The sequence below is a fragment of the Balaenoptera acutorostrata genome, chromosome 18 (genome assembly GCF_949987535.1).
Source record: "Balaenoptera acutorostrata chromosome 18, mBalAcu1.1, whole genome shotgun sequence".
Classification (NCBI taxonomy): Eukaryota; Metazoa; Chordata; class Mammalia; order Artiodactyla; family Balaenopteridae; genus Balaenoptera; species Balaenoptera acutorostrata.
The window spans coordinates 75176728-75202491 of NC_080081.1; the positions used below are offsets into that span (position 1 = coordinate 75176728).

At 39.7% G+C, this 25764-nt stretch overlaps 1 protein-coding gene across 3 annotated transcripts in view; it reads right to left on the minus strand.

Moving 5' to 3' along the window:
* Positions 1 to 25447, minus strand: part of POMP (proteasome maturation protein) — a 57213-nt gene extending 31766 nt beyond the window's left edge. For 2 of the 3 annotated variants that reach the window (XM_057532750.1, XM_057532748.1), the window contains exons 1-5: positions 25303 to 25447; positions 21975 to 22072; positions 20186 to 20246; positions 18265 to 18366; positions 16467 to 16560 (exon numbers count right to left, since the gene is read on the minus strand). In XM_057532750.1, the coding sequence (XP_057388733.1) occupies positions 16467 to 16560; positions 18265 to 18366; positions 20186 to 20246; positions 21975 to 22072; positions 25303 to 25305 (358 nt within the window). In that variant the 5' untranslated portion in view covers positions 25306 to 25447. Of the gene's footprint in view, positions 1 to 12087; positions 12258 to 16466; positions 16561 to 18264; positions 18367 to 20185; positions 20247 to 21974; positions 22073 to 25302 lie in introns of those variants that run through there. The other variant, XM_007198495.3, reaches the window with a different exon arrangement.
* Positions 25448 to 25764: the final 317 nt, after the last annotated feature.

Genomic DNA, 25764 nt, shown 5'->3' on the forward strand with positions numbered 1-25764 from the left:
TGAGGGTGCCAGCACCCGGAATGTTCATGCACTCACCACGTGACTCAGCAATGCCACCTAGGTTATTTACCAAGACAAATGACAACAGATGTCCGTACAAAGGCTTGTATATAAATGTGCGTAGAAGCTTCATCCATTATAGCCCCAAACTGGAAATGACCCAAATATCCTTCAATACATGAAAGAGTAGACAAAATATTGCTATATCCATATAATGAAATATTAATCAACAATAAAAGAGAACAAAACTACTCAACAACATTGATAAGTTTTTAAACATTATACAAAACAGAAGAAGCCAGACACAAAAAATTACATACTGTATGACTCTATATGAAATTCTTGAAAAACAAAAAAAACTAATCTACAATGTCAGAAAGCAGATCAGTGTTTGCCTGGGGCTCGCATCAGGAAAGATAGGGATAAAAAGGGACAGGACAGAACTTTTAGGGGTGGCTTGGTGGTGGTTATACAGTTGTATACGTGTATTTGTCAAAATGTATATAACTGTATACTTTAAGTGGGTACATCTGTTTTATGTAAATTACACCTCAATAATGATCAATAAGAAAGACTATATCAGGGCTTTGAAGCCAGCACTAATATATGTTTGAAAGCCTTGGTAAAGGTATGTTATCCAGCTTGTCTTGCGAAAGACAGTTAGGTGGCCAGTGAACAGGGGATTTACATCGGCGAACTACTCCAACCTTCCTTCCTCTCCAAGTATGTGATCTCCTCCCTCTACACCAGCAGTTCTCAGAGTGCGGTCCCTGGATTAGCAGCGTCACCATCCCCTGAGGACTTGCTGGAAACACAGATTCTCAGGCTTCACCTCAAACCTCCTGGATCACAAACTCGAGGGGTGGGACCCAGCCATCTGTGATTTTAAAAGCTGCCCCATGATTCTAATGCACAGAAAAGTCTGAGAACCACTGCTCTGCACTACACTAAGGACTTCTGGCATCTCATCTTCATTCAGTATAGGCCTGTGTTGAATCCAGTTTTGGAAATTATTAAAAACACATCCACCTTCTTGAGTTAAATGAATCTGGAATTATCTCGTGTAAGGGCATCATATTGTTAATCTAAAAGCACATTCAAGATCTCTTCCTTCACATGTCCCTGAAATTCCTGTAGACATAAACTGGCAAGGTCCCCACATTCTTTCTACATGTTAAATTTCTTTGGGTTTGGCCTCCAGGGGGCATGCTGGGCTCTAACCACTAGCTCTGGGTTTGGAAATAAAGAGCACTGGGGCAAGAGGCTTACTGGCTTCCCTGATACACTGACCCCTCAGGTGAAGAAAGTCTTAAGGAAAAAAAGGACGACTTCTAAGTGAAGTGAATTCTTCCTTCTAAGTGAAGAATCTGCTTCCTTCCTCAATCATATTCCCCCTTAGTTCTCAGGGTCCTACACAGTGCTCCAGTTTTCACGCTTTAAACCTGGTAGGGCAGTAACTGCACCAGCTGTACTAAGTCAGGAGACTCACATCTGTCTTTTGCCAAGTGCTCTACCTGTAAGAAATGACACTCTTCAGGTTTCTGTAGGTTGGTTTGGAGAGTTGAATATGTTCTTTACTTGCTTTAAACTTTCACTGCTGTCAGAAGCAGCCACCCCACCATCCTGACTTCTTCCCGTTCTGGTTGCTCAGAACCTTGCTGTGAATTGCACGTGTGACTTCATGTGACCAGACGGGGTAGCTGTTTTACAAGTGCCTGCCAGGGACAGCTAGATTTCCTACCTGGATTCACTGCCTAGCCTGACTCAGTGAGATAACTCAGCCCCAGTTCCCAGACTTCTCTGGGGACGTGTTTCCTATAACACCAACTGTTTAATGCCAATTACTGCATCATTCAGAGATCCCGATTGCAGGCAACAACTTGTACTGTTTATTTCTGTTTATTTAAGCCCACGGGGATTTACTGGAATAATAGCAGGAGCTCACAGCTCCAATAAAAAGCTTAGGAACAGCCTAAGAAAACAATCAAGAGCCAGGGGAGCTCTAGACATAAAGCGGCAGCGACACGGCAATGATCATGCAGCACGAAGGGCGAAGGGCACTGCCTCTGGCAGTGATAGGTCACCTCACTGCTCTCCTCCTGTCCTCGCTCTAGAATCCAAGTCCAGGACTGAAGTTTGATCAGCTGACCTGGGTCACATGCCTTCCCCAGGAGGCATTAGGAGCAGAGAGGTGGGTCCTCTTAGCATTCTAGAGAGGGAACAGCACGACCTCCCCCAAGACAACACAACTCAGAGGAAAGGTGGTTCCCCTAAAGAATTCAGAGTCTATCAGAGTAGATGCCGGACAGCCAAAATAAGACAAATGAGTCCTACAAAGTGCAAGGTGAAATAAAGAGAAATGGAATCTGGGTGCTGACCTTGCCTATCTTTCACCCAAAGCCAAACCCTGGAGGTATTCAGTTTTCATTTTATTAAGGAAAGAGAGAGCCGCTGAAGCCAGGGGTGAGAAGAACATGTTAAATTGTATCACAAAGATGCAAACAGTAAAAACTAGACTGTGGGAAACTCTATGGAACAACTTGGTTTGTTCAACAACTAGCAAGAAAAAGAGAAGGAAATGGAGGTAGAAGCCATAAATTATGAAACAGCTGGCAAAAAACCAATCACAATGCGTGTAAATTACTTGGATCTGATTCAAACAAAATAGCTTAAAAACTATTACTGGACCTTCAGAAATCTGAATACTGACTGGACATTTAATTATAAGGAATTATTGTTAACTTAGGTATGATAACAGTATTGTGGTTAGGTTAGCTTTATAAACTGAAATATTTACACCTATAAATAATATCTGGAATTTCTTTCAAAATGACATTGAGGGGGAAAGTGGGTAAAAAATATAGATGAAATAAGATTGGCCATGGATAAATTATGGAAGTTAGATGATGGAAACATGAGCTTATACTGTATTTTTCCATCTACTTTTAGGTGTTTGAAATTTTCCATGAGAAAAAGTTTAAAAACAAGAAAAATGCAGTGCTTCTTGGGCCTTATCAGTTCCCTTTGTCTTTTCTTAAATGTTCATAATACAGTGCCTACTTTTAAGCCACAGTGCCAGATGGAGAAGGCTCTGGCTGCCCTGGCTTGTCCTGGTCTTGTGACTTTCTCGTGTGATCGGGCAAGACATCCGTAGTATTAAGGGCAGCAGCGTTCCCCTATGGCTAACATAGGATTTCTTTGGTCATAACTTCCATTATAACTACGGTTATGATAACTAAAGTATCTCGAATATATTCAATATTCCGTGAAAAACATTAATTAGTAATGCTAAAAATTAAATGTAGCACTTTAACACCAATGTAATTTTCTGTTCAAATGGAATGTCTACGTATTCATTAAAATGATTAGATTTAGGGCATTAAGAAGAGTAATGATAGAAATGGATTATAAAACATTAAATAGGAATCCATGAGTCCAAAGGATACCTTAAAGAGGAAGAGAAATGGGGGGGAAACCTGGCTTTACAAAAATCTGTCAACCAATAAATGCAGAAGGAATAATAAAATATCACAATTTTTTGGCACTTTCCTGTCCCCAACGACCATGTTGTAAATGACTGAGGTAAAGATTTTTCATGGATGCTAAAACCTCTGGGTGAAAGGTTCTTCAGGAACAGGATGTATACAAGGTCTCAAGTTATTACTTCACAGATTATTATTAATTACAAAACGAAAACTGTACTATTACAATGGAGAGCTCTGACGGCCACCACTTGTCCACCAAGTGATCGTACTTAGCAACACCAATAAGTGGGACAACCTGACCTCACATGGCTCTTGATGTGACACAGTAAGTACATACATCACCTTTGTAGACTTCTTGCCAAAAATGTTTATCCTGAATCTACTCGTGAGGAAATAAGGCAGTATACTGACAATTGGTGAATCTCATGAAGGTTATACTGGGTGTTCTATGTATTTTTCTTTTCTTTTTGGCCGCACCACGTGGCTTACGTGATCTTACTTCTTCGACCAGGGACTGAACCCGGAACCATGGCAGTGAAAGCCCAGAGTCCTCATCACTGGACCGCCAGGCAATTCCCCTCTATGTATTATTCTTTCTATTTTTCTCCAAGTTTCCAAATCAATAAGAGTTGGTGAAAAAAATAATTTGGTTTATGTTTTGCAAGGTTTCTATACAATACAGAAAACAAACAAATAAAAAGAGTGGCTGAAGTCTTGAGTTAAAATCAATCCATCTCTCCAAAAGTAAATAAGCCTAGCCAAAGTGAAAGCTGAATTCCTTCTGGTCCCTCGCTGATCCAAAGCTGTATCCTCTATGTGACCTCTATTTCATCACAGAGATGAACAGTATAGCTTTTGTCTCCACCAGGTTGAGACACCGAAAAGAAGCAAGAAGACAAAGTACAACTGACAAAGCATGTCTACTGGCTCTAGAAATAAATTCAAGATCTCGGAGCAAACTCTCAATTTTCAAAACTTGATTTTCCATCTTTAAAAGAAAAAACATTTTGAAGTCCCTTATACTTTTTCAATCTGAAAAAAAAAAAAAAACTGCTGAAATTCTATTAACAAACCTAACCGTATGTTCTCATACTTAAATATTTAAGGATGTATAATACAACAAAAGTATAGGTTTTTTAAAAATTGAAATATAGTTGACTACAATGTTATTTTAGTGTCAGGTGTACTACATAATGATTTGACATTTGCATACGTTATGAAATGATTGTCACGATAACTCTACTAACCATCTGACCCCATACAAAGTTATTACAATTTTATTGACATATTCCTTATGCTGTATATTACATCCCTGTGGCTTATTTATTTTATAACTAGAGTTTTCTACCTCTTAATCCCCTTTACTGATTTTGCCCAACCCCCAATCCTCCTCCCTTTGGCAACCACCAGTTTGCTTTCTGTATCTGTGAGTTTGTTTCTATTTTGTTGTGTTTGTTCCTTTGTTTCTTACATTCCACAGTAAGTGAAACCATATGGTATTTGTCTTTCTCTGACTTATTTTACTTAGCATAATACCCTCTAGGTCCATCCATGTTGGCACAAATGGCAAGATTTCATTCTTTTTTATGGCTGAGTATTATTCCATGGTATATATATACCACATCCTCTTTATCCATTCATCTGTTGATGGGCACTTACACTGCTTCCATATCTTGGCTATTGTCAATAATGCTGTAATGAACATAGGAGTGCATGTATCTTTTCAAATTAGTGTTTTTGTTTTCTTCAGAAAAATACCCAGAAGTAAATTGCTGGATTGTATGGTAGTCCCATTGTTAATTTTTTGAGGAACCACTCTTTTCCACAGTGGCTGCACCAATTTACATTCCCACCAACAGTGTAGGAGGGTTCCCTTTTCTCCACATCATTGCCAACACTTGTCATTTGTGGTCTTTTTGATAACAGCCATTCTGACAGATGTGAGGTGTTATCTCATTGTGGTTCTGATTGGCATTTCCCTGATAATCCGTGATGTCAAGCATCTTTTCTTGTGTCTGTTGGCCATCTGTATGTCTTCCTTAGAAAAATGTCTATTCAGATCCTCTGCTCTTTTTTTTCTTTTTTAAATATATTTATTTATTTTTGGCTGCGTTTGGGTCTCTGCTGTGCGCGGGCTTTCTCTAGTTGCAGCAAGCAGGGGCTACTCTTCGTTGTGGTGCTCAGGCTTCTCAATGCAATGGCTTCTCTTGTTGCGGAGCATGGGCTGTAGGAGCTCGGGCTTCAGTAGCTGCAGCACACGGGCTCAGTAGTTGCGGCACGCAGGCCCTAGAGCGCAGGCTCAGTAGTTGTGGCGCACAGGCTTAGTTGCTCCGCAGCATGTGGGATCTTCCCAGACTAGAGATGGAACCCGTGTCCCCTGCATTGGCAGGCAGATTCTTAACCACTGTGCCACCAGGTAAGTCCCTCTGCCCATTTTCAATTGGGTTGTTTGTTTGATGTTGAGTTGTATGAGTTCTTTGTATATTTTGGATGTTAACCCCTTATCGGATATATCACTTGCAAATATCCTCTCCCATTCAGTAGGCGGCCTTTTCATTTTGTCGATAGTTTGCTGTGCAAAAGCTTTATTTTTTTTCTTCTTTTTTTCTGACTATTTGGGCCCCCTCTCTTTCTCCTTGATAAGCCTGGTTAAAAGTTTATCAATTTTGTTTATCCCTTCAGAGAACTAACTCTTAGTTTCATTGATCTTTTCTACTGTTTGTTTTTTGTCTCCATTTCATTTATTTCACTCTGCTCTTTATGATTTCTTTCCTTCCACTAACTGGGTTTGGTTACATTGTTTGAGCTTTTTCTTCTTTGCTGAGGTAGACTTGTATTGCTATAAACTTCCTTCTTAGAACTGCTTTTGCTGCATCCCATAGATTTTGGCTACTTGTTTCCAGTTTCATTTGTCTCCAAATATCTTTTTTTTATTCCGTCTTTGACTTCTTTAGTGACCCACTGGTTGTTTAGTAGCATACTGTTTAGCCTCCACATGTTTGTGTTTTTTGTTTCTTTTTTTTTTTTTTTTCTTGTAGTTGATTTCTAGTCTCACCCTGTTGTGGTTAGAAAAGTTGCTTGATATGATTTTAATCTCCTTAAATGTATTGTTTTGTGGTCTAGCATATGACCCATTCTAGAGAATGTTCCATGTGTACTTCAAAAGAATTTGTATTCTATAGTTTTTGGATGGGATGTTTTATATATGTATACATGTTAAGTTCATCTGGTCTAATGTATCGTTTAAGGCTAATGTTTCCTTATTTTCTGGATGATCTGTCCAATGATGTAAATGCAGTCCCGTACTATTGTGTTACTATCAATTTCTCCCTTTATGTTTGTTAATATTTGCTTTACGTATTTAGGTGCTCCCATTTTGGGTGCATACATATTTACAATTGTTATATCTTCTTGTTGGATTGGTCCCTTTATCACTAGGTAAAGCCCTTTGTCTCATGTTACAGTCTGTTTGAAAGTCTATTTTGTCTGATATAAGCATCCCACCACAGATTTCATTTGCACCTTTTCCCATCCCTCACTTTTAGTCTGCGTGTATCTCTTGTAGGCAGCATATATATGGGTCTTGTTTTTTTTATTTGGCCACTCTGTCTTCTGATTGGAGAATTTCCTATGTTTACATTTAAAGTAATTATTGATAGATATGTACCTATTGCCATTTTAATTGTTTTCTGGTCGTTTCATAGTTCTTTTTGTTCTTCTTCTTTTGCTTTCTTCCCTTGTAATTTGATGACTATCTTTAGTGTTACTTTTTTTTTTTTTTTTTTGGTGTGTGTGGGTGTGTGTGTGTATTATAGATTTTGGGGTTTTGGTTACCATGAGACTTATATACAATAACATGTATATGATTATTTTTTCTCTTAAGTTCAAATGCATTACTACCCTACATTTTTACTCCCCACCCCATGTTTAATGTTTTTGGTGTCATATTTTACATCTTTTTCTGTATCCTTCACTTATTGTGGATATAGGTGATTTTACTACCTTTGTCTTTTAACCTTCCTATTAGCTATATAAGTGGCTGGTCTACTACCTTTACTGTATGTTTGCATTTACCAGTGAGATTTTCCTTTCATAATTTTCATTTTCTAGTTGTGGATTTTTCTTTTCTGCTTAGAGAAGTCCCTTTAACATTTTCTTGTAAAGCCAGTTTAGTGACACCAAACTCTTTAGCTTTTGCTTGTCTGTAAAACTCTTATCTCTCTTTCAATTCTGAATGATAACCTTGCCAGGTGGAATATTCTTGGTTGTTAAGTTTTTTCTTTTCATCACTTTGAATATATTGTGTCACTCCCTTCTGGCCTGCACAGTTTCTGTTACAGAGTCAGCTGACAGTCTTATGGGAGTTTCCTTGCACATAACTAGTTGCTTTTCTCTTGCTGCTTTTAAGATTCTCTATCTTTATTTTTTTGCCACTTTAATTATAATGTGTCTTGGTGTGAACCTCTATGGGTTCATCTTGTTTAGGACTCTGTGCTTCCTGGACCTGGATGTCTGTTTCCTTCCCCAGATTAGGAAGGTTTTCATCTATTATTTCTTCAAATAAGTTCTCTGCCTGTTTCTCTCTCTTCTCCTTCTGGTACCCTTGTAATGCAAATGTTAGTATGCTTGATATTGTCTCAGAGGTCTCTTTAAAACTGTCATCATTTTTTAAAACTTTTTTCTGTTCAACTTAGGTGACTTCCACTACTCTGCCTTCCAGATCACTGATCCATTCCTCTGTATCATCTAAGCTACTGTTGATTCCTCCTAGTGTATTTTTTGTTATTGTATTCTTCAGCTCTGTTTGGTTCTTTTTTACATTTTCTAACTCTTTGTTGAAAATCTATGTTAATAATTCTTCTCTCCAGTTTGTTGAGTATCTTTAAGATCATTACCTTGAACTCTGTATCAGGGAGGTTGTTTATCTCCACTTCATTTAGTTTTTTCTGAGGTTCTTATTCCTTCTCTTGGAACATATTCCTCTGTCTCCTCATTTTGCCCAATTCTCGGTGTTTATTTCTATATGTTACACAGGTCAGCCACTTTCCTCATCTTGGAGAAGTGTTCCTATGTTGGAGATGTTCTATGGGGCTCAGCAGCATGCTCCCCTCTGGTCACCAGAGCTTTATGCTCTAGGGAGGCTGTGTGTGCCCCTCTCTTGTGGCAAGACTGACTACCGTGGGTGCGCTGGCAGTGGGGCTGGACCCTGACCCATGTGGTTGCGAGGTTGTGCCTTGTGCAGTGGCTTCTATCTGCCAGAGGGCAGGGTAGGCTTCCCATGTGGTTGGGTATTTGACCCAGGGGGGCACACGGTTGCTGCTGGCCCACTGATAGGTGGGACCAGGTCCCTGGCGCTAACAGGACGTGAGAATTCCAAAATGGAGCTTCACGATGCTGGTGTTATTGTGGTAAAACAAGTTCCCCAAAATGGATGCTGCCAGCATTTCTCCACAGGGGGTGTCCCAGTTGCCTCCTGCCTCCCTGGATCCAAGACCAGCAAGCAGGTCTGACCCTTTGTCCTTTCAAATTAACGTCTACACTGGGAGTCAGATTGCATTTACCCTTTCAGAGTGAAGTCTGTCTCCTGTAGCCCTCTGGCTCTTCTGAACATAAGCCCCATTGGTTTTTGAAGCCAGATGTTCCGGGGGCTCATTTTCCTGGTGGAGGACCCCCAGGCTGGGAAGTCCAATGGGCTCAAACCCCTTGCTCCTTGGGGAGGATCTCCATAATTGTGATATTCCTCCCACTTCCTCACCAACCTGTGGGTGTGGGTCCTGATATACTGTATCTCTGTCCTTCCTACCTGACTCGTGCTTCCTTCTTTATGTTTTTAATTGTGGAAAATCTTTTCTGTTAGTCTTCAGGTTGTTTCCATAGACAGCTGCTCTGTAAACAGTTGTCATTTGGGCATGCCCATGGGAGGAGGTGAGTTCAGGGACTTTCTCCTCTGCCATCTTGGCCACTGCCCCCACCAAGGTATGGGTTCTTAATTAAGGATTTGCTGTACTTGAAGGAACCTGAATTTCAACTTTGAAATCATGAGCTAAGTAAGTTCAATGAAGTATCACATTTTTGGTTTAGCTTTATTGAAATATCAAGTCAAAATTTGGTTAAACTTAGATTCAGCAATTGCAGACGCCAGTGGAAGATTATACACTATACAGTCTTTCAGCTTTTCAAAAGTAATCTACTTGTTCAGACAATTTTCTACATTCTTGAAATGTCTGCATTCAAAGGAGTAACAAAATGCAGGAAAGCACTGGGTTATATTTATGTGTACTCCTGAAAGAGGGATAAAACCCACTGCAGAAAGAAAACTTAATAAAAAATGGTAAGCCTGTCACTTGTATTTTGTACAGAGGGTAGGACTGAAGAGACGTGTCTAGTGAGAGAGCCATCCCATGGTGTGCCAACAGTGCTCAGTTATCCGCCGACCCGCCCACCGCTTCGAGACAATAAAACCCAACTTCCTTTATTCACATATATATTAAAAAAGTAACACAGAGCTACATTATAGTCCATTATGTATGTTTGTATCTTTCACTGTGAATTTTATCATTTTAGTGCTAATAAAATTAATTTTAATCAGGCACCAACCTGTGAAGTAGCTCTTAAACCCCCAAAATACTAAACTAATTCCTTAAAAAAACCCCACAGCATCTGAAAGAAAAAATGCCTAACTGAAGAGTCTGGCACCTAGGCAAAGTATCTCAGAGGAACCTGCAATTTACTCTTATGAAGGAACCCAAATCATCCCAACTCCAGGCACACACTGTAGTTTGCAGAGACTACTAGCAAACTTTCCAGCACCGAGGTACACGGGAAGAATTAACTGATGCTAATGAATGTTATTACTATAAAGGTGAAAGCAAGCATATAAATCAAAGGTTCTCATCCCTGGAGAGCTTTTCAAAAGTAGACTTCCTGGGATCCACCCCAGACTCGTCATTCTGGAATTTCTGAGATTCAGACCCTGACACCAAAATTTTTTTACAAGATTTCCAGGTGATTTTACACGCACCCAGGGATAAGGATCATGGGTGTAAACACAAAGAAGGTAAAAGAAGAAAAGGAGAGGGGGGAAGCATGAAGACCTTCAGAGAATAAGCACTAATCATGATTACCAATTTCTGTGTTTAAAGTATCAGCTTTTCCACTTAAACTATGTTCATTAATTTCATAGTACCTTCTACTGGTCAGGAAGAGTATCTACTATTCCTAAAACTAAGGTACAGAAATCTCCAACTTTGTTAATTTGTTGAAAGAGAACACACTTAGAAACAATCAATTAGTGAACCTTCGTTATTTCTATATTTTCTCATAATTTAAGTGTAAAGTGGGTTGGCAAATACTGTGTTGGCAAAGACAGTTTTAAACTCAACCTCAACGGTCAGGAGCACTTTTTACCGTAGGATGTTTAGCAGCATCCCTGGCGTCCTTGCACTAGATGCCAGTTGGAAACCCTCCCCAAAGTTGTGACAACCAGAAATTTCTCTAGACATTGTTAAATGACCCCCCCACTCCCAGTGGGGAGGGGAAACATTGCCTTCAGTCATAAATCAGTGACTTAGACAATAAAAATACTCCTGAGAAATTGATAATGTTTAATTTTTGTATACTAGGTCCATAAAAAAATACCTTATTAAGAAAGAACCACTGGGGCTTCCCTGGTGGCGCAGTGGTTGAGAATCTGCCTGCCAATGCAGGGGACACGGGTTCGAGCCCTGGTCTGGGAAGATCCCACGTGCTGTGGAGCAACTAGGCCCGTGAGCCACAACTACTGAGCCTGCGCGTCTGGAGCCTGTGCTCCGCAACAAGAGAGGCCGCCATAGTGAGAGGACCGCGTACCACGATGAAGAGTTGCCCCCACTTGCCACAACTAGAGAAATAGCCCTTGCACAGAAACGAAGACCCAACACAGCCAAAAAATAAAAAAATAAAAAAGAAAGAACCACCATAGGGAAGATTTATTTTTAAATAAACTATTATGGAATTTGTTCATGAATAGTTGTGTGTGTACATGAATGTTCTTTTTTCTTTTTTTAATTTAAGCATCTTATGATATATTAATCTATGCAGTACTACAGTTTAATTGACATCTGCTGATTGTTTTATTTAACTTTTCACTTTAAAGACAAGACCAAAATCAAAACCTCTGAACTTACACTTTTCAACCTGAAAGAATCAAAGAATGCAGTTATAATTCTAAAGTAGCAACAATAAAGCAAGTGTTATTCTTATGGGTATTAATGGACTATACTGAAACAAGGTAAAATATAATACTCTTATTTTGTACTTACTTTGAAATGCTGCCACTGAACAGATGTTTATTCTGAAAGATGCTACTATGAAGTTTGCACACTCAAATACCAATAATGGTTATTCAAAATTAAATTTATGAAATAACTAGAAAATAGGCTGAATTGGAACCTGTGCATAGTTTTATGACATTAATTAGCAACATTTTTTTAAAGACATAGAAGGCTATTGTTTTAATATAAATTAGAAGTTTTAAAACCATCTCCCTTTAGTGCCTTCAATTATCACATAAACCAAAGACCCAAATAATTTCAAATGATCACAGATACTACTTAGGCAAAAATTCTCATGTGTCAGTACTTTTAATGTTGTGCACGTCAAAGTATAGTAAAAAACGACTATAAACAAGATGCAGCCCCTCTATTTCCATGAACAGCACAGTGCATTACAGTAAACCGAGCTTATATTCAACCATCAAATGTGGTTCTCCCATTAGTTCACTTTGTGACGGGTCTGAAAACAAACAAAAACAAACATATTAAAGAACTGGACACTTAAAATGGGTGCATTCTACTGTATGTCAAGTATACCTCAATTCAGGTGATTGTAAAAGAAAATATAGATTGAATAAATTCTTTTTTCAAAGTTCTTAAGTTTTCCAGTTGACTCTAGGAACGATCTCTAAGAGATTAAATAATCCGTAATCTAATTTGCAAAACCCATTTTATTTCTATCACTCTGTGCTCTGTTGCAAATACATATATACACAAACCAGAATTCTAGAGCAAGAAAACCTTAAAAATCTTCACTCTCTTGTCTGTATTGATGAGTCAGACAAAAGTCTTACTTTAACTGCAATAATGCACCTAAGAGTTTTTAAAATGAATAACAACATTAAGCTTCCTACAAACAAAGCCTCTTCTCCTCCACACAGGACAAGAAACAGAATAAATACCCAACGAAATAAACTGTAAAATCAGTTTGTAAAAATAAACAATCATTAAAATAATGATTACCAAGAGTAACAGATCAATTTGGATGTTTCCTCATTGGATCTCCTAAGAGACTGGAGATTACTGCATCACATTAGTTCAGCCATCTCTACTCTTGACATTTGTCACACAACAAAGTAACCTTAGCAACAACTGATACTGTTACAATTATTAATAGAGTAAATGGCTATGTATACAACAGGCATCCAAAACCCAAATTAAGAAAAAGTATGTCCGCACATGAGTACAAAGAACAAAGATGTTTGCTGCAGCACTGTTTTGTGTTAATAAGAGAGAAGACTCAATACATGTATTGATGCAGCACACCTACTACCGTAAGATAGACACAGTATGATACCAATTGTGATAAAAAAAAATATACACAAAGCAACGCCAGATATTTTCTGATTATATATATTTGTACGAAAACACACAGAAAAAAGTCTGGAAGGACATACACTAACTAAAAGCAGCAAGCAGCAGGCAAATAGGGAAGGAGGGAGAGAAATGGGTTTGGGGTAAACAAGGAGGACTTGAGTCTCAGCTGTAATGTTTTCCATTTTAAAACAAAGAATATCCTTATTTATATAATAACAACTTTCCTTTTAAACTCTCCTTTTTAAAGCTTTTGACTTTAGTAAAATACGTGCTTATTAAATAAATCACTTGCACCAGAAGACAGCACACCATGTAAGCAAGGCCCTGGCCCGTGAGACTCCCAGGGAGGACCGGGCCTCTTGGTCAGTCTCAGTTCCCTCATCTTAAAGTGACAGAACTAGAGAAAACGGAAGGCCGCTTTCAGCATTAAGAAAAAGTCCAGCTGTGACTTTCTTACTGCCTTCCTCACATTCTCTTCCCTTCCTTAAAATATAATGTGCAGATTTTTCTTGGCCAAGCACTTCCCTGATGAGCAAGCAAACAAAACCCTGATCACCTCCAACACTTTAAAAAATGTAAATTGGAGAATTATGCAGATTTTCATCACAGTTGACTAGTCTTCATATCACGCTTAGATTAACACACTACTCCCTCATTACAGACTTTAAAATTCCTTCTGGGTCAAATGTGATGAGGAGAATGTGGTGAGCAACAGCTTTCAACACTCATCATGGATTAAGCACCTTATGAGGCACTGGAGACACAAGAGTTAACAAGACAAAGTCCCCAGCTCTCATGAGGCCTGTATTTAAGTTGAGGAAAACAAATAAGAAACAAGAAAGATACTGAAACAGTGATAAGCAAAGAATGCAAATGAGGTGGCAGGGTGTCGGGACTGCTCTAGACTGGGCAGTCTCTGAAGGCGTGACATTTAAACTGGGATCTGAAGAGTGAGGGCAGCTGAAGAGTGAGGGCAGAAGTGTTCTAAGCAGAAGGAACAGCTACGGCAAGGCCCGAAGGTGAAGCCATAAACTGTCCACAAATCACACAGTCACAGTTCCCACAAGGGGGACACTACCCAAAGTGCAGCGCAGTGATCTCATCCTGACAAAAACCACCGACCTGAACAGAGGATCTTTCCAGTTCTTAGCTGCCTTACAGAGATGCAAGGAATGAATATATAAAGATGTCCACAAGATAGCTAGTCATCTTTTTAAATCTGAAATTCTATCACACGTCACAGCTTAAAATCACTCAATGGGTATGGACACCAAGGGGGGAATGTCGGAAGCGGGGCGGGGGTGGTGGTGGTGGGATGAACTGGGAGACTGGGATTGACACATATACACTAATATGCATAAAATAGATAACTAATAAGAACCTGCTGTTTAAAAAAATAAAATTCAAAAATAAAGATTATAAACTGAAAAAAAAAAAAGAGCTGAAGAAAAAAATAAAATAAAGTTACAGTCTTCAGATGTCAAAAGAAAAAAAAAATCACTCAATGGCTTTCTGTTGCATTCTGAATAAACTTTTTATGGTCTGCAAGGCTCTGGCTCCTCTGTACCTGCCTGGCTTTTCAACCTCACCTTATTCTACTTTCCACTTCCCTCAAAACACTCCAGCTGCATAGGCCTTCTTAACATGTTCTTATGTGTGTTGAGAGACAGTTCTCTAGAAGCCTTTCTTGATTCCGCAAGTCTTGGAAGCAGAGGCACTGTCTGCCTTTGTTCTGGACTCTCTTTCCAAGGCTGTTTCTAAAGAGAGATCGTGTTGCCCTTGGGGCACAGAACAGGCAGGCTGACTGCCCATTATAAGATTCAGGTGCCCTGAACTTGGGGTTCCCCTTACTGTAACAAAATACACTCTATATGCAGGTTTCATCTAATCCTCTTCTTGCTGCCCTGTGGGAACTGGGGCTCAGGGACCCAACAGAAAAGCTGATGCTCTGGCTTCTGCCACTGCTGTGAAAAACAAACTGCTCTTTGTCTCGAGGAGTCGGTCTCTGCCAGCATCCATGAAACCACAGAGGGCTAACTTGTGAGCTTTTAAGTGGAATAAACCCTTCAGAGCTCTTCGGCTGTTCTCAGGTAAGAGACCCTGGACATACAGCTTCTTCTGTCTGAAATACTCTTCCCTCTACTTTTAGCTCAACTAATTCATGTATCTTTCAGGAATCAATTTATATGTCATATTCCCAGAGGCGCCTGACCCTCCTACCCAACAACAAACTATACATCTACCCTTTTTATTCCTAGAATTTAATCACTGTTTGTAACTACATGTTTTTTATCTGTTAATGTTTACCTCCCCCATTAGAAAGCACAGATGTTTTGTTTTTTTTCACCATTGTATATTCAAAGCCTAGCCCAGTGCCTGACATATAACAATTATTTTACTGACTGAATAAATGCTCAGTAAGTCCCTCTCCCTTTTTTATCACATGACTTTACAGTGGCTGATTTTTAAATGAGTGCATTTTTATAACTAAAAGATAATTATAAACCTGGGCTATCACCTTACTAATTTTAAATGAGGTCTAAGTTCAATGTAAAAGCTTAGGAACTCCAGGTTTTCCTGCATTCAGAAAGTCCCCTCAAGGAAGATTCTCAAAGAGGAGGCTCATGAGACTTCCGCTGCGTCCACAGCATCTCGTTACCGGACATTAGCAGCCAAGCAAAAGTAATACAATTTAATCCTGTTGGGTTTTTCCGTTTCTCCTAAACTGCTGAGGCATAATGAACAGAGGTAATACTGGACAGAATTGTATTTGTTTGCCTTCCTCAGAACCAGAAAAAAATAACGGATGCTGCATGTATTGCTCTTACTTAAAAGTCATTTATGTCATACATAATATAATCATCCAGAGAATTCTGTTAAAAACGACAGACTCTTCTTTACTATTCACCATCTATAGAAACACAACAATTACTTAGCAGGACAGGGTGGGTATTTTTTAAAGAAAACTCTGATCTTATTTTTTCCAGTTGTTTTTAAAACTAGTCACATCCCACAAACGTTCTGAAGAGTGCAACAACAATCCTTGGTTAAGCTACCCTATGAATATTGTATTGGACTCACACATCAGACTTTATCCTCAGGATATGAAAGGAATGACTGTCATTAGTAGACTGAAATGACTATAATCTCAGAACTCCATAAATAATTTTCACTTTTAAAACCAGTTAAAGAACAGTTATTACCATTAAATTTTATCTTATTTCATTGAATAAACACAAATGAATTCAATCAGCTATAAACTCCACGAGGACGAAGACGCTGTATGTTTCATCTGCTGCTGTTGTCTTGTACATTACTGGGGCTCTATAAAAAGGTATGGAATGACACTTACCATTAAGAATATCTTCAAATCCAATAGTCTCATCATTACCCCTCAAAATATCCAATGAAAGGTTTGAGCTTGGAAGAAATGGAAGACGCTGAACCTTCAGGAAAAGTATAAAAAGGCAAAATTAGAAAAAACCAAGGGGAAAAAATATACATGACCAAATTTCACATTCTTCATTCTTTATTTGTAAAATTCACAAAACTAAGTAACATATCAATTTAACCAATGTGGGTTAATCAATTTAACACGCAAGTTCACATTTAAGACTGAAACCAAAATTTTAAAAATTCCTCAACACTTTACGCAAAATATATACACTGAAACTGAACGCTTTTTACTAACACTTAATAATCCCATCAGGTTTGCTCATATTTGAGGGCTTTGCTTCTGTCCAGGAAAACCAAAGCACATACCATGTGATGAAATGCAAAATCCTAGAGCCTAACACCATTCTTTGATCCTAATAAACGTGGGATGATCAAATTCCTGAAGAAATTCCAACTCAGTGAGAGCATTATTCTATTTAGTAAACCAATTATTCATTTTTTATGTTGTTCTGTATTGCTCACACAAATGTTTAAGTTATGACCCTTTAAAATAGTACTGATAGGGACTTCCCTGGTGGCACAGTGGTTAAGAATCCGCCTGCCAATTCAAGGGGCACGGGTTTGATCCCTGGTCTGGGAAGATCCCACATGCCGCAGAGCAACTAAGCCCGTGCACCACAACTACTGAGCCCACGCTCTAGAGCCCACAAGCCACAACTACTGAGCCTGCGTGCCACAACTGCTGAAGCCAGCATGCCTAGAGCCCGTGCTCCGCAACAAGAGAAGCCACCGCAATGAGAAGCCCACGCACCGCAACGAAGAGTAGCCCCCACTCGCCACAACTAGAGAAAGCCCATGCAGCAACGAAGACCTAACGCAGCCAAAAATAAACTAATTAATTAATTTAAAAAAACCAAAAAACAGTAGTGGTAACTAGAAATGAAGATCGAAGTCACCTGTGGGACTTTAAAAACCACAATGCCATTGTGAACTAGTGTTATGTACTTTTTTCAATTATTAAATACATATACTGCAGACTAGTATCTAAGTACAATGGAGAATGCATGGGCTGTAGAGTCAGAGAGATCTGGATTCAAATTCTGCTTTTATTACTTACTTAGGCTTTGCCTAAGTTACCTGACTTGTCTCACCCTGTTTCCGTATCTGTGAACTAGGATAGTAGCACCTTCCTCTCAAACCTGTAGCATGGTGCAGTGTAAAGTATACATATATAGTCACTGGCACATAGTTTGTACCCAACAAACTTTAATGTAGCCAAACCAAATTTTCAGTTTTTCTGTTCTTTGTTAGTTGTCCAGCAATCACTGGAATCAATGTAGTGTGATGTGACAGAATCCAGAGCACAGATGGGGGGACAGTTCTTACACACCTGGAAGGACATTTCTGAAGATCTTCTTCCTAAGCAACAGGTATATTCAGCAATATACAACCTGCCTACTAGATACCTCCACCTGGATATTCCTAGAGGCATCTCAGGTTCAATGTAACCCCCCAAAGGAGAAAAACATGAGAGTGAACACAGGTAAGTTGTCAGACACTGAGCCTATAATTTAAAGGAGTTTTCCATTTCCAAGCTTCTTTTCTCTATGAAGCAGAAATCAAGGTCATATCCTAAAAGGGGGAAAGTAGGATAGGTTGTAGGGGAGAAGAGAAGGTAAGGTTTGTACAGCTGTTTGTACAGCTGATATCAACACACAGGTGGGATGCATACAAACTGACATTCATAAACCCACCTGCTGCACTGCCTTGAATTCCATTTGTAGTTTTAACGGAGCAAATAGACCCTGGATGTTTCTCAGTGTGGAAAAGTTCATTTTATCTTGGTTGAGCTGGAACTACAAAGACAACAATGTAATTTTAAATGTTACACTCAACATTCTGCTTTCAAAACAGTTAGCACTGATACGCATGTGACACAATACTTAGAGGAAGGATTTCAATATCCATTAACTGAAATAAAAACGAAGTATTTTTACTAATTTCTTCGACAAATTTTAGAATATGTATGTCTATATTTTACCTGGCATGCAGGTGTCCTTCACTGGTGTAAAATTACCACCTAAAATTTAGATTTACAGAACTAATACAGTAAGGGAATGTTTTTCATATTGCAAAAGTGTATTTACAAAGCATAATCATATTTTGATTATGATTATGCAAACAAAACCCTGATCACCTCTAGCTTTTGATTAGAATTACTGCAAAACTGGTAGAGCAAAGAAAACGTATAAATAACCTCAGATCCAGAAACAGTTTGATACAGGACAATAATTAATAAGAAATTTCTAAGTATGAAAGTATCTACTTCAAAGGATTTCATCAAAGAAATAATCAGACCCATTATATGGTCCTGTTAATTAAACTACAATGCTTAAACTCCACCTTTTTGAGTAATTGGGTCTGGGGGAAAAAAGAAACCCAAACTCTGAAGTCTGTCCAATTTGTGTTGGGTACTAATAAAAAATTTTATTCTGGAATCACACTCTTACTAAGCACTGATACTACTTCTAAAAAACAAGTCAGGTTTACCCCATCTAAATATGTGTAATTTATCTTTTGAACCCAAATGCAGAACTTCACATTCACCTCTTTGTTTTTCTTGAAGTTCTGGCCTAGTCTTCTGGTCTATTGGGTCATCTACGATGTAGTTCACTTATTCATCAAAACGAGTTATCCTTATCAGCTTTTTCTCCCATAAACCTGATTTATATGTTTTCTATGGCTAATCTGAAGTCTCTGAAAAACAACCTTCTCAAGTCATCTTCTGAGCATGAAACCAGAATGCAGCAAAAGCAGCCAGGGGCCCCTTAATTTTCTCATCTAATTTGAACTTCAATTTCATCATCAAATTATTTGTTCTACTCTTTCTTAACGAAAAATCTTTCCCCTTGCTGAAGAGGGGGGAAACAAAACAAAAGAAAACAAGAAAAACGGAATAGGTCGGCTTCCTGTTAACTGGGTAACACTGCACCATCATCCCCAAGTAGTAAGACACCTCCTTCTCCTTGCTCTGAATGCGTTATTTAGAAACCCTTTAGGTGGTCTTTAGGACATCTGTACAAGCTATACCCTCTGGGGAATAACCTTTCCCCACCCATTTATCTGGTTAATACTGTTCTAAAACTGTTCAAATGCCCTCCTCTAGACAGCTTTCCACAGGTGGCGGCTCCGTCCCTGGGCCCCTACAACACGTTATGAAGCCCCCAGCCACTGCTTATCCTCCCATGAAATTTGCAGCCCCTTAAGGATGGGGACTGTGTCATATTCACCTGTGCACCTACTGTGCCCAGCAGTAACCTGGAGATGCAGGGCCTGAAAAAGAGGTCAAGGCTAGAGATACGGGCTTGGGAAGATCAACAGCAAAAATGGCAGGGGAAAAATATAAAAGAAAATGGGATCATCAAAGGAGAACATATGAAAGGAATGGAAAGGTGGACTAACCTCTAGAAATGTCTATAAAAAAGACAAAGAAGAATGTGTAGAAAGGGAGCTTTAGTGAAGCAATACAATGATAACTCAAAGATTAGGATATTGAAAACAAGGCCTCAAGTTCTTCATGGTTAAATGCTCAACACCAGAAGTGTCTTAATCAAGTATTATTAAAAATATTTTTCTACTAGAGGATAAAAATAAAAACACAGGTAACATACTTACATTTTTTTCTGATAATTCAAGAGGATGACTGGGCAGAAGTTCATTTTTCACATAAGAAAAACTGAAAATAAACATTTAAGATGGAGATTATATATTACTGAATACCTAGAGCTCAAAATCACATCTATCACTGCTGTAGTACAAATAAATGGCACAAGGGAGCTTTGCGGGGATGAGGAACCCGTTCTGTACCCTGAGTGTGGTGGTGGTGGTTCTGGGAATTAACACATGTTTTAAAATTCATAGAACTATACACCAAAAGGAAGACAAGAAGTCAAATTTACTGAATATTGTTTTAAATGCATCTATTATAGACACTGGTGGTCAAGACTTCAATTCACTGGGGAGAACTCCCCCAAAAATGGTGCTAAATGATGCCCTGTATCTAGAAGAAATTTAATAAAGTATGTTTAATACTATTACTCTGATGACATGATTCTTGTATTATATAAAATATCTAAGCCTCTTTTGTTCAGATCTAATGCATATTCAATAGTTAATATATTTTTGGTAAACACATGTTGAACAATCTGTTTGACATTTACCAAACACCTACTATGTATAAAGTACCATATTAGGTGATATACAGCTAAAACCAGGCCGCTGGTCTTTATCACCCTAGACATATAAAGATGACTATCTTATTGTCCAAACCAGGATCTGAGAGCTGAAGGAAACCTTAGAAATCCTGCAACAATCGTTTACTGAATACTATCTTTGTACAAAACATTATCCGCAAAGTGGAATTTGATAATGGCTCTGCTCATGGCAATCTTACAGTCTAACTGGGAAGAAAAAGAAGCATTTCATGTGAAAACAACAACAACAAAAAAAACAAATCACCTGCATTGGTTACTGGCTAGCTTATAAATCTGATTATACTATACTATTGCCAATTCCAAAGGCAATATAGTGCATCTTTTACTACGGAATGAAAAGACAATAATGAGGTATTATGTCTGCTCCCAGAGACCAATATTAAAATGATATTCTAAGACAGTAAGACTAAACACCTTAAAATTAGATATAAAATTCAAAAATTCAAAACACAGTACATACACAGGGGGGAAGAAAGCATTATCCTTATCTGATTAAGCAAAAAAACAATCTGCCAAGGAAAAGGACCAGTACTAGAAATTCAGACCCGAACATATAGAAAAATAAAGAAAATCGAGGGAAGGGGTATAACTGTACTGAAACTAGAAAAGAAAAATAAGAGCAGCTAAGACTTACCCAGTGCTTACTAATGCCATGTACTGGTCTAAGTATTTTCCATGTGCTAGCTCATTCAAAATAACATATATGCTATTACTAGCCTTATTTCACAGGTGTGGACACTGAGACGTAGAACAATTAACTAACCTGCCCACAGGCACACATCTAGTAAATGGCGGAGCCAGGACCAAAACCCAGAGTCCACGCTCTTTACTGCTATATTCTAGTGTCTCCCAAAGAAAAGTCAATTACTCCAGTAGTTAATAAGATGAAGAGACAAATGGCTCTCCAAGTTATCAGCAGCACAAAGAAGAATCCTACCAAATCATGCTACTGGGTAACATCTCCTAGGAAGATGCCCTTTCCTGGGAACCTACTACTCTGATAAGATGCTTCTTCCACTATAGAACACATCCAATCCTACCCTCCCCCTCCTCCCCTAGTCTAAAGTGTATTACTTGCTACCTCCTAAATTAAACATACATTTATGGCCTATCAAAATATTTAAAGAATACTGTGAGAAGTAATTCACATTTTATCATAACAAAGTCAAAGTCACAATTCCCCCATATACCCTTTTCGAAGAAGATCATGACTTTCAAAAGGTGCACTTGCTGAAAGTTCAGTAACTGGAATACTGTCCTTTAGCTGAGATCCAAGTCCTCTGGCATTCTACAACACAAAGGAAAAACACTATTAAATATAAACAGTTCAAAAAAACACTGAACATCTATGTAAAAAACACTGTTTAAGCACTGGAAAGAAAAGATAAGGTCTTTGCCCTCAAAGGGCCCAGTCTAGACAAGTACCATGAACCTTAGCATTATGGTAGAGGAATATACATGGTTCAGTGAATAAAATCGAATTTGGGGTAGGAAGGATTCCTGAGTTGATCTGAGTGTTGTCAGACTGAAACGCATTCAAGTAAAAAAAGAACATGGGTAAAAGTATAAAAATATAAATGAACAAGCTACAAGTAGTTTGAGATGACCAGCTAACTACACGTCCGAGTAGAGCAGTAAAGGCTGGCAAAAAGAAAAAATGAAAAGGCTTAAATATGCAAAGAAACTTCTGTTTTATTCTGAAATAGAGAGCCTCTGAAGGGTTATGGCATGATCAGATTTACTTTCATTGGAAAGATCCCTCCCTTAGGTTAGAATGATTGGCACAGAATGAAAAATGTTGCGGGCAGAATCCTGGGGAATACCATTCCTTATGGACAAGGAAGAACAAGGAAAATGGGATTAAGAACAGAGAGAACAACTAGAAGAGAGTAGTCACAGAAGCTAAGAAAAAAAGGGAATTTTGAAAGTATTTGGTTCCCATAAGAGGGTAATACCTATGAAAAACAAATGTATCTAATCAGGATGGTATAAATAAAAAGAAATAAAAACAAAGACTCACGGTATATTTGGTACTGCTGCATTGTCACCCTACTCATTTATACTATAATTTAATCACCAAATATTTATTAAATATTTACTATGTGGCAGGTTCTCTACTAGATACTGAAGATACATATCTGTCTTCCAGGGCTTAATCTAATGAAGATACAGTAAACATGCAATTAAAATGTAATACATGACCAGAATGTTCATTGCAGCTCTACTGACAATAGCCAGGACATGGAAGCAACCTAAATGTCCATCAACAGATGAATGGATAAAGAAGATGTGGCACGTATATACAATGGAATATTACTCAGCCATAGAAAGAAATGAAATTGAGATATTTGTAGTGAGGTGGATGGACCTAGAGTGTGTCATACAGTGTGAAGTAAGTCAGAAAGAGAAAAACAAATACAGTATGCTAACACATATATATGGAATCTAAGGGAAAAAAAAAAGGGACATGTAGAACCTAGTGGCAAGATGAGAATAAAGACACAGACCTACTAGAGAATGGACTTGAGGATATGGGGAGGGGGTGGGGTGAGATGTGACAGGGTGAGAGAGTGTCATGGACATATATACACTACCAAACATAAAATAGATAGCTAGTGGGAAGCAGCCGCATAGCACAGGGAGATCAGCTCGGTGCTTTGTGACCGCCTGGGGGGGTGGGATGGGGAGGGTGGGAGGGAGGGAGATGCGGGAGGGAGGAGATATGGGAACGTGTGTATATGTGTAGCTGATTCACTTTGTTATAAAGCAGAAACTAACACACCATTGTGAAGCAATTATACTTCAATAAAGATGTTTAAAAAAAAAATGTAATACATGTTACCATCGGTAAAACACAAGATGCTGAGTTTAAGTTACTAGTTGCTGAAATACATCATCCCTGCTATTCTGCAGGAAAATGTAAAACAGCTGCAGGTAGTTTGGAGTGTTATACTCTTCTAGGAGAAACTATTCTGAGAAACCAGCTTTTTAAATTGTTTTACTTTATCTGTATATTTTACTAGGTCAGGTACCGCACCCTGTCCCAGGTTTCTTCAATCTACCACCCCAGTCCATGCTCTCACACCTGGATAACGTTAACAGCGCTGCCTCTAGCCTGTTCTATTTTCCAATTCTGCACAGCAAGATTTGCCTGATAAGCAATTTTCCTCACCAAAGCTGTTAAAAAAAACAAAACAAAACGAAAAACAAAAACCTCTCTCACTGGTTTGTCAATGTCTTGCCTACGAAGCCTGGAACTCAAGAAGCTGTACAACAGGTTTCAACTCTCCCACGTAGAAGTCATGGTTAATTAGGAAAAGCAGCTGAAATCTAGTGTGCATGCCGCTAACCTGATGAAGGCACAGAACCTCTCTGGCCCTGTTTACTCATCCTTCCAGCTGCCTGAACTCTTTCCAGGACCAGCATTGTATGATTGTACCTTTCCAAAAATACCTTCTGTTACTTTCCTACATAAAGGTTCTCCTCCTCCCAGACTGCTTTATTGCAGAGTAACGGAAGAAAAGTTTCTTCTACACACAAAGAAAAGGGGGATTCTGATCTCTGGGATCTACTGTTATCACTTTTCCAATTCCCTCCTGTAAAACATCAGAATCAGTACATGATATTTCTAATAAAGTAGCAGAGGAAAACAAATCTATGAAGTTAATTAACACGAGTTAATTGAGGTTAACACTTGAGTTAATTGAGTTAACAGTGTTAACACCTGAGTTAACACTTGAGTTAACTGAGTTACACGTTACTTGAGGTATTTCTAAAACCTCTTTACTATGCTCAGCAGTATTTACCAACAGAAACTTTCTAGATTTGCATGGCCCAGCAGCAGTACTGGTGGTTATCAGAGTCGCGAGCAATGACGGTTCAAAAATCTCTCCCAAATATCAAACTTTTAAGTTAAAAAGAGAGAAGGGGCGGGGCAGGAGGAGATCCACTAACAATACTGACAAACGGGGAGTAGCAACTATCCAATTTTCCCCCCTCCAACACGTACCATACTACGAGCTCCCAAAAATGTTTGTGGGGTAAAGCTGAGTGATGGAAATGCGACCTACAGCTGTGGGTTTGTTATCAAGGCAGTTCCGAGGGTCAGGGGTGGGTGAGGATGTCGGGCACTCGGCTCCCAAAGGTCCTCCCCTCGGGGGAGGGGTAGTCGGCCGCGCCGCACCCCAGACCGTTGCTCTTTTGGGGGTGTCCTTTCCGGCTCGGCGCCAACTACGGGAAGGGACCGGGGTCGGGGCCGACTGGGGGACTTGGGGATGGGAGAGAGGAGGCGGTGGGAAAGGATGAAGCCGAGGCGCCGCTCGCGGGACCAGCGCCGGAGCCCTGCCCAGGCGGCGGCCACGAATCCCCGGACCCCGTGACTCGACAAATCATGGCGCCCGAGGCCGGCCTCCTCCTCCCGCCGCCGCCACCGGGGAACGGGCTGGGGAGCGGCGGCCTGCCCCTGCGCCCACGGACCCGAGCCCGCAGGCCACTCGGGTCGCCCAGGGTCTCACTCACCATCTTCAACTCGCTCCGCAAACAGCTTCTCAGCCCGTTACCGTCAGCCGACCCCGCGGCTCACTTCCGTTTCCGGGGTTGCCCCCCCATATCCGCCGGAAGTGCGTCCGTCCGGGCGAGGAAGGAAGGAGGGTGCGGGGCACCTGGAGGGAGCCGCGCGGGGCCGGAGCTCCCACGCCTGAAGTCCCGAGGGATCGGGGACCGAGGGCGCAGTAAGGGTGTGGGCTGGAGGAGGGCGGGGGAGGGGAGACGCGGGTGTCCACTCTGTTCGTGATCAGCCCCGGCCGCTTGTGCGGCGTTGGGAGATGGGCAGTGTACTTTGCTGGATGCATCGCTCTGTTCATACAAAATCTCTTTGAGGTCGAGGTTACGTTTTTCATGAGGGCAAACGAGGCCCAGGTGGAATGAGTGATTCGCGTGCAGTCATCCAGCTAGTGAGGCAAACGTGGAAGCCAAAGCTTT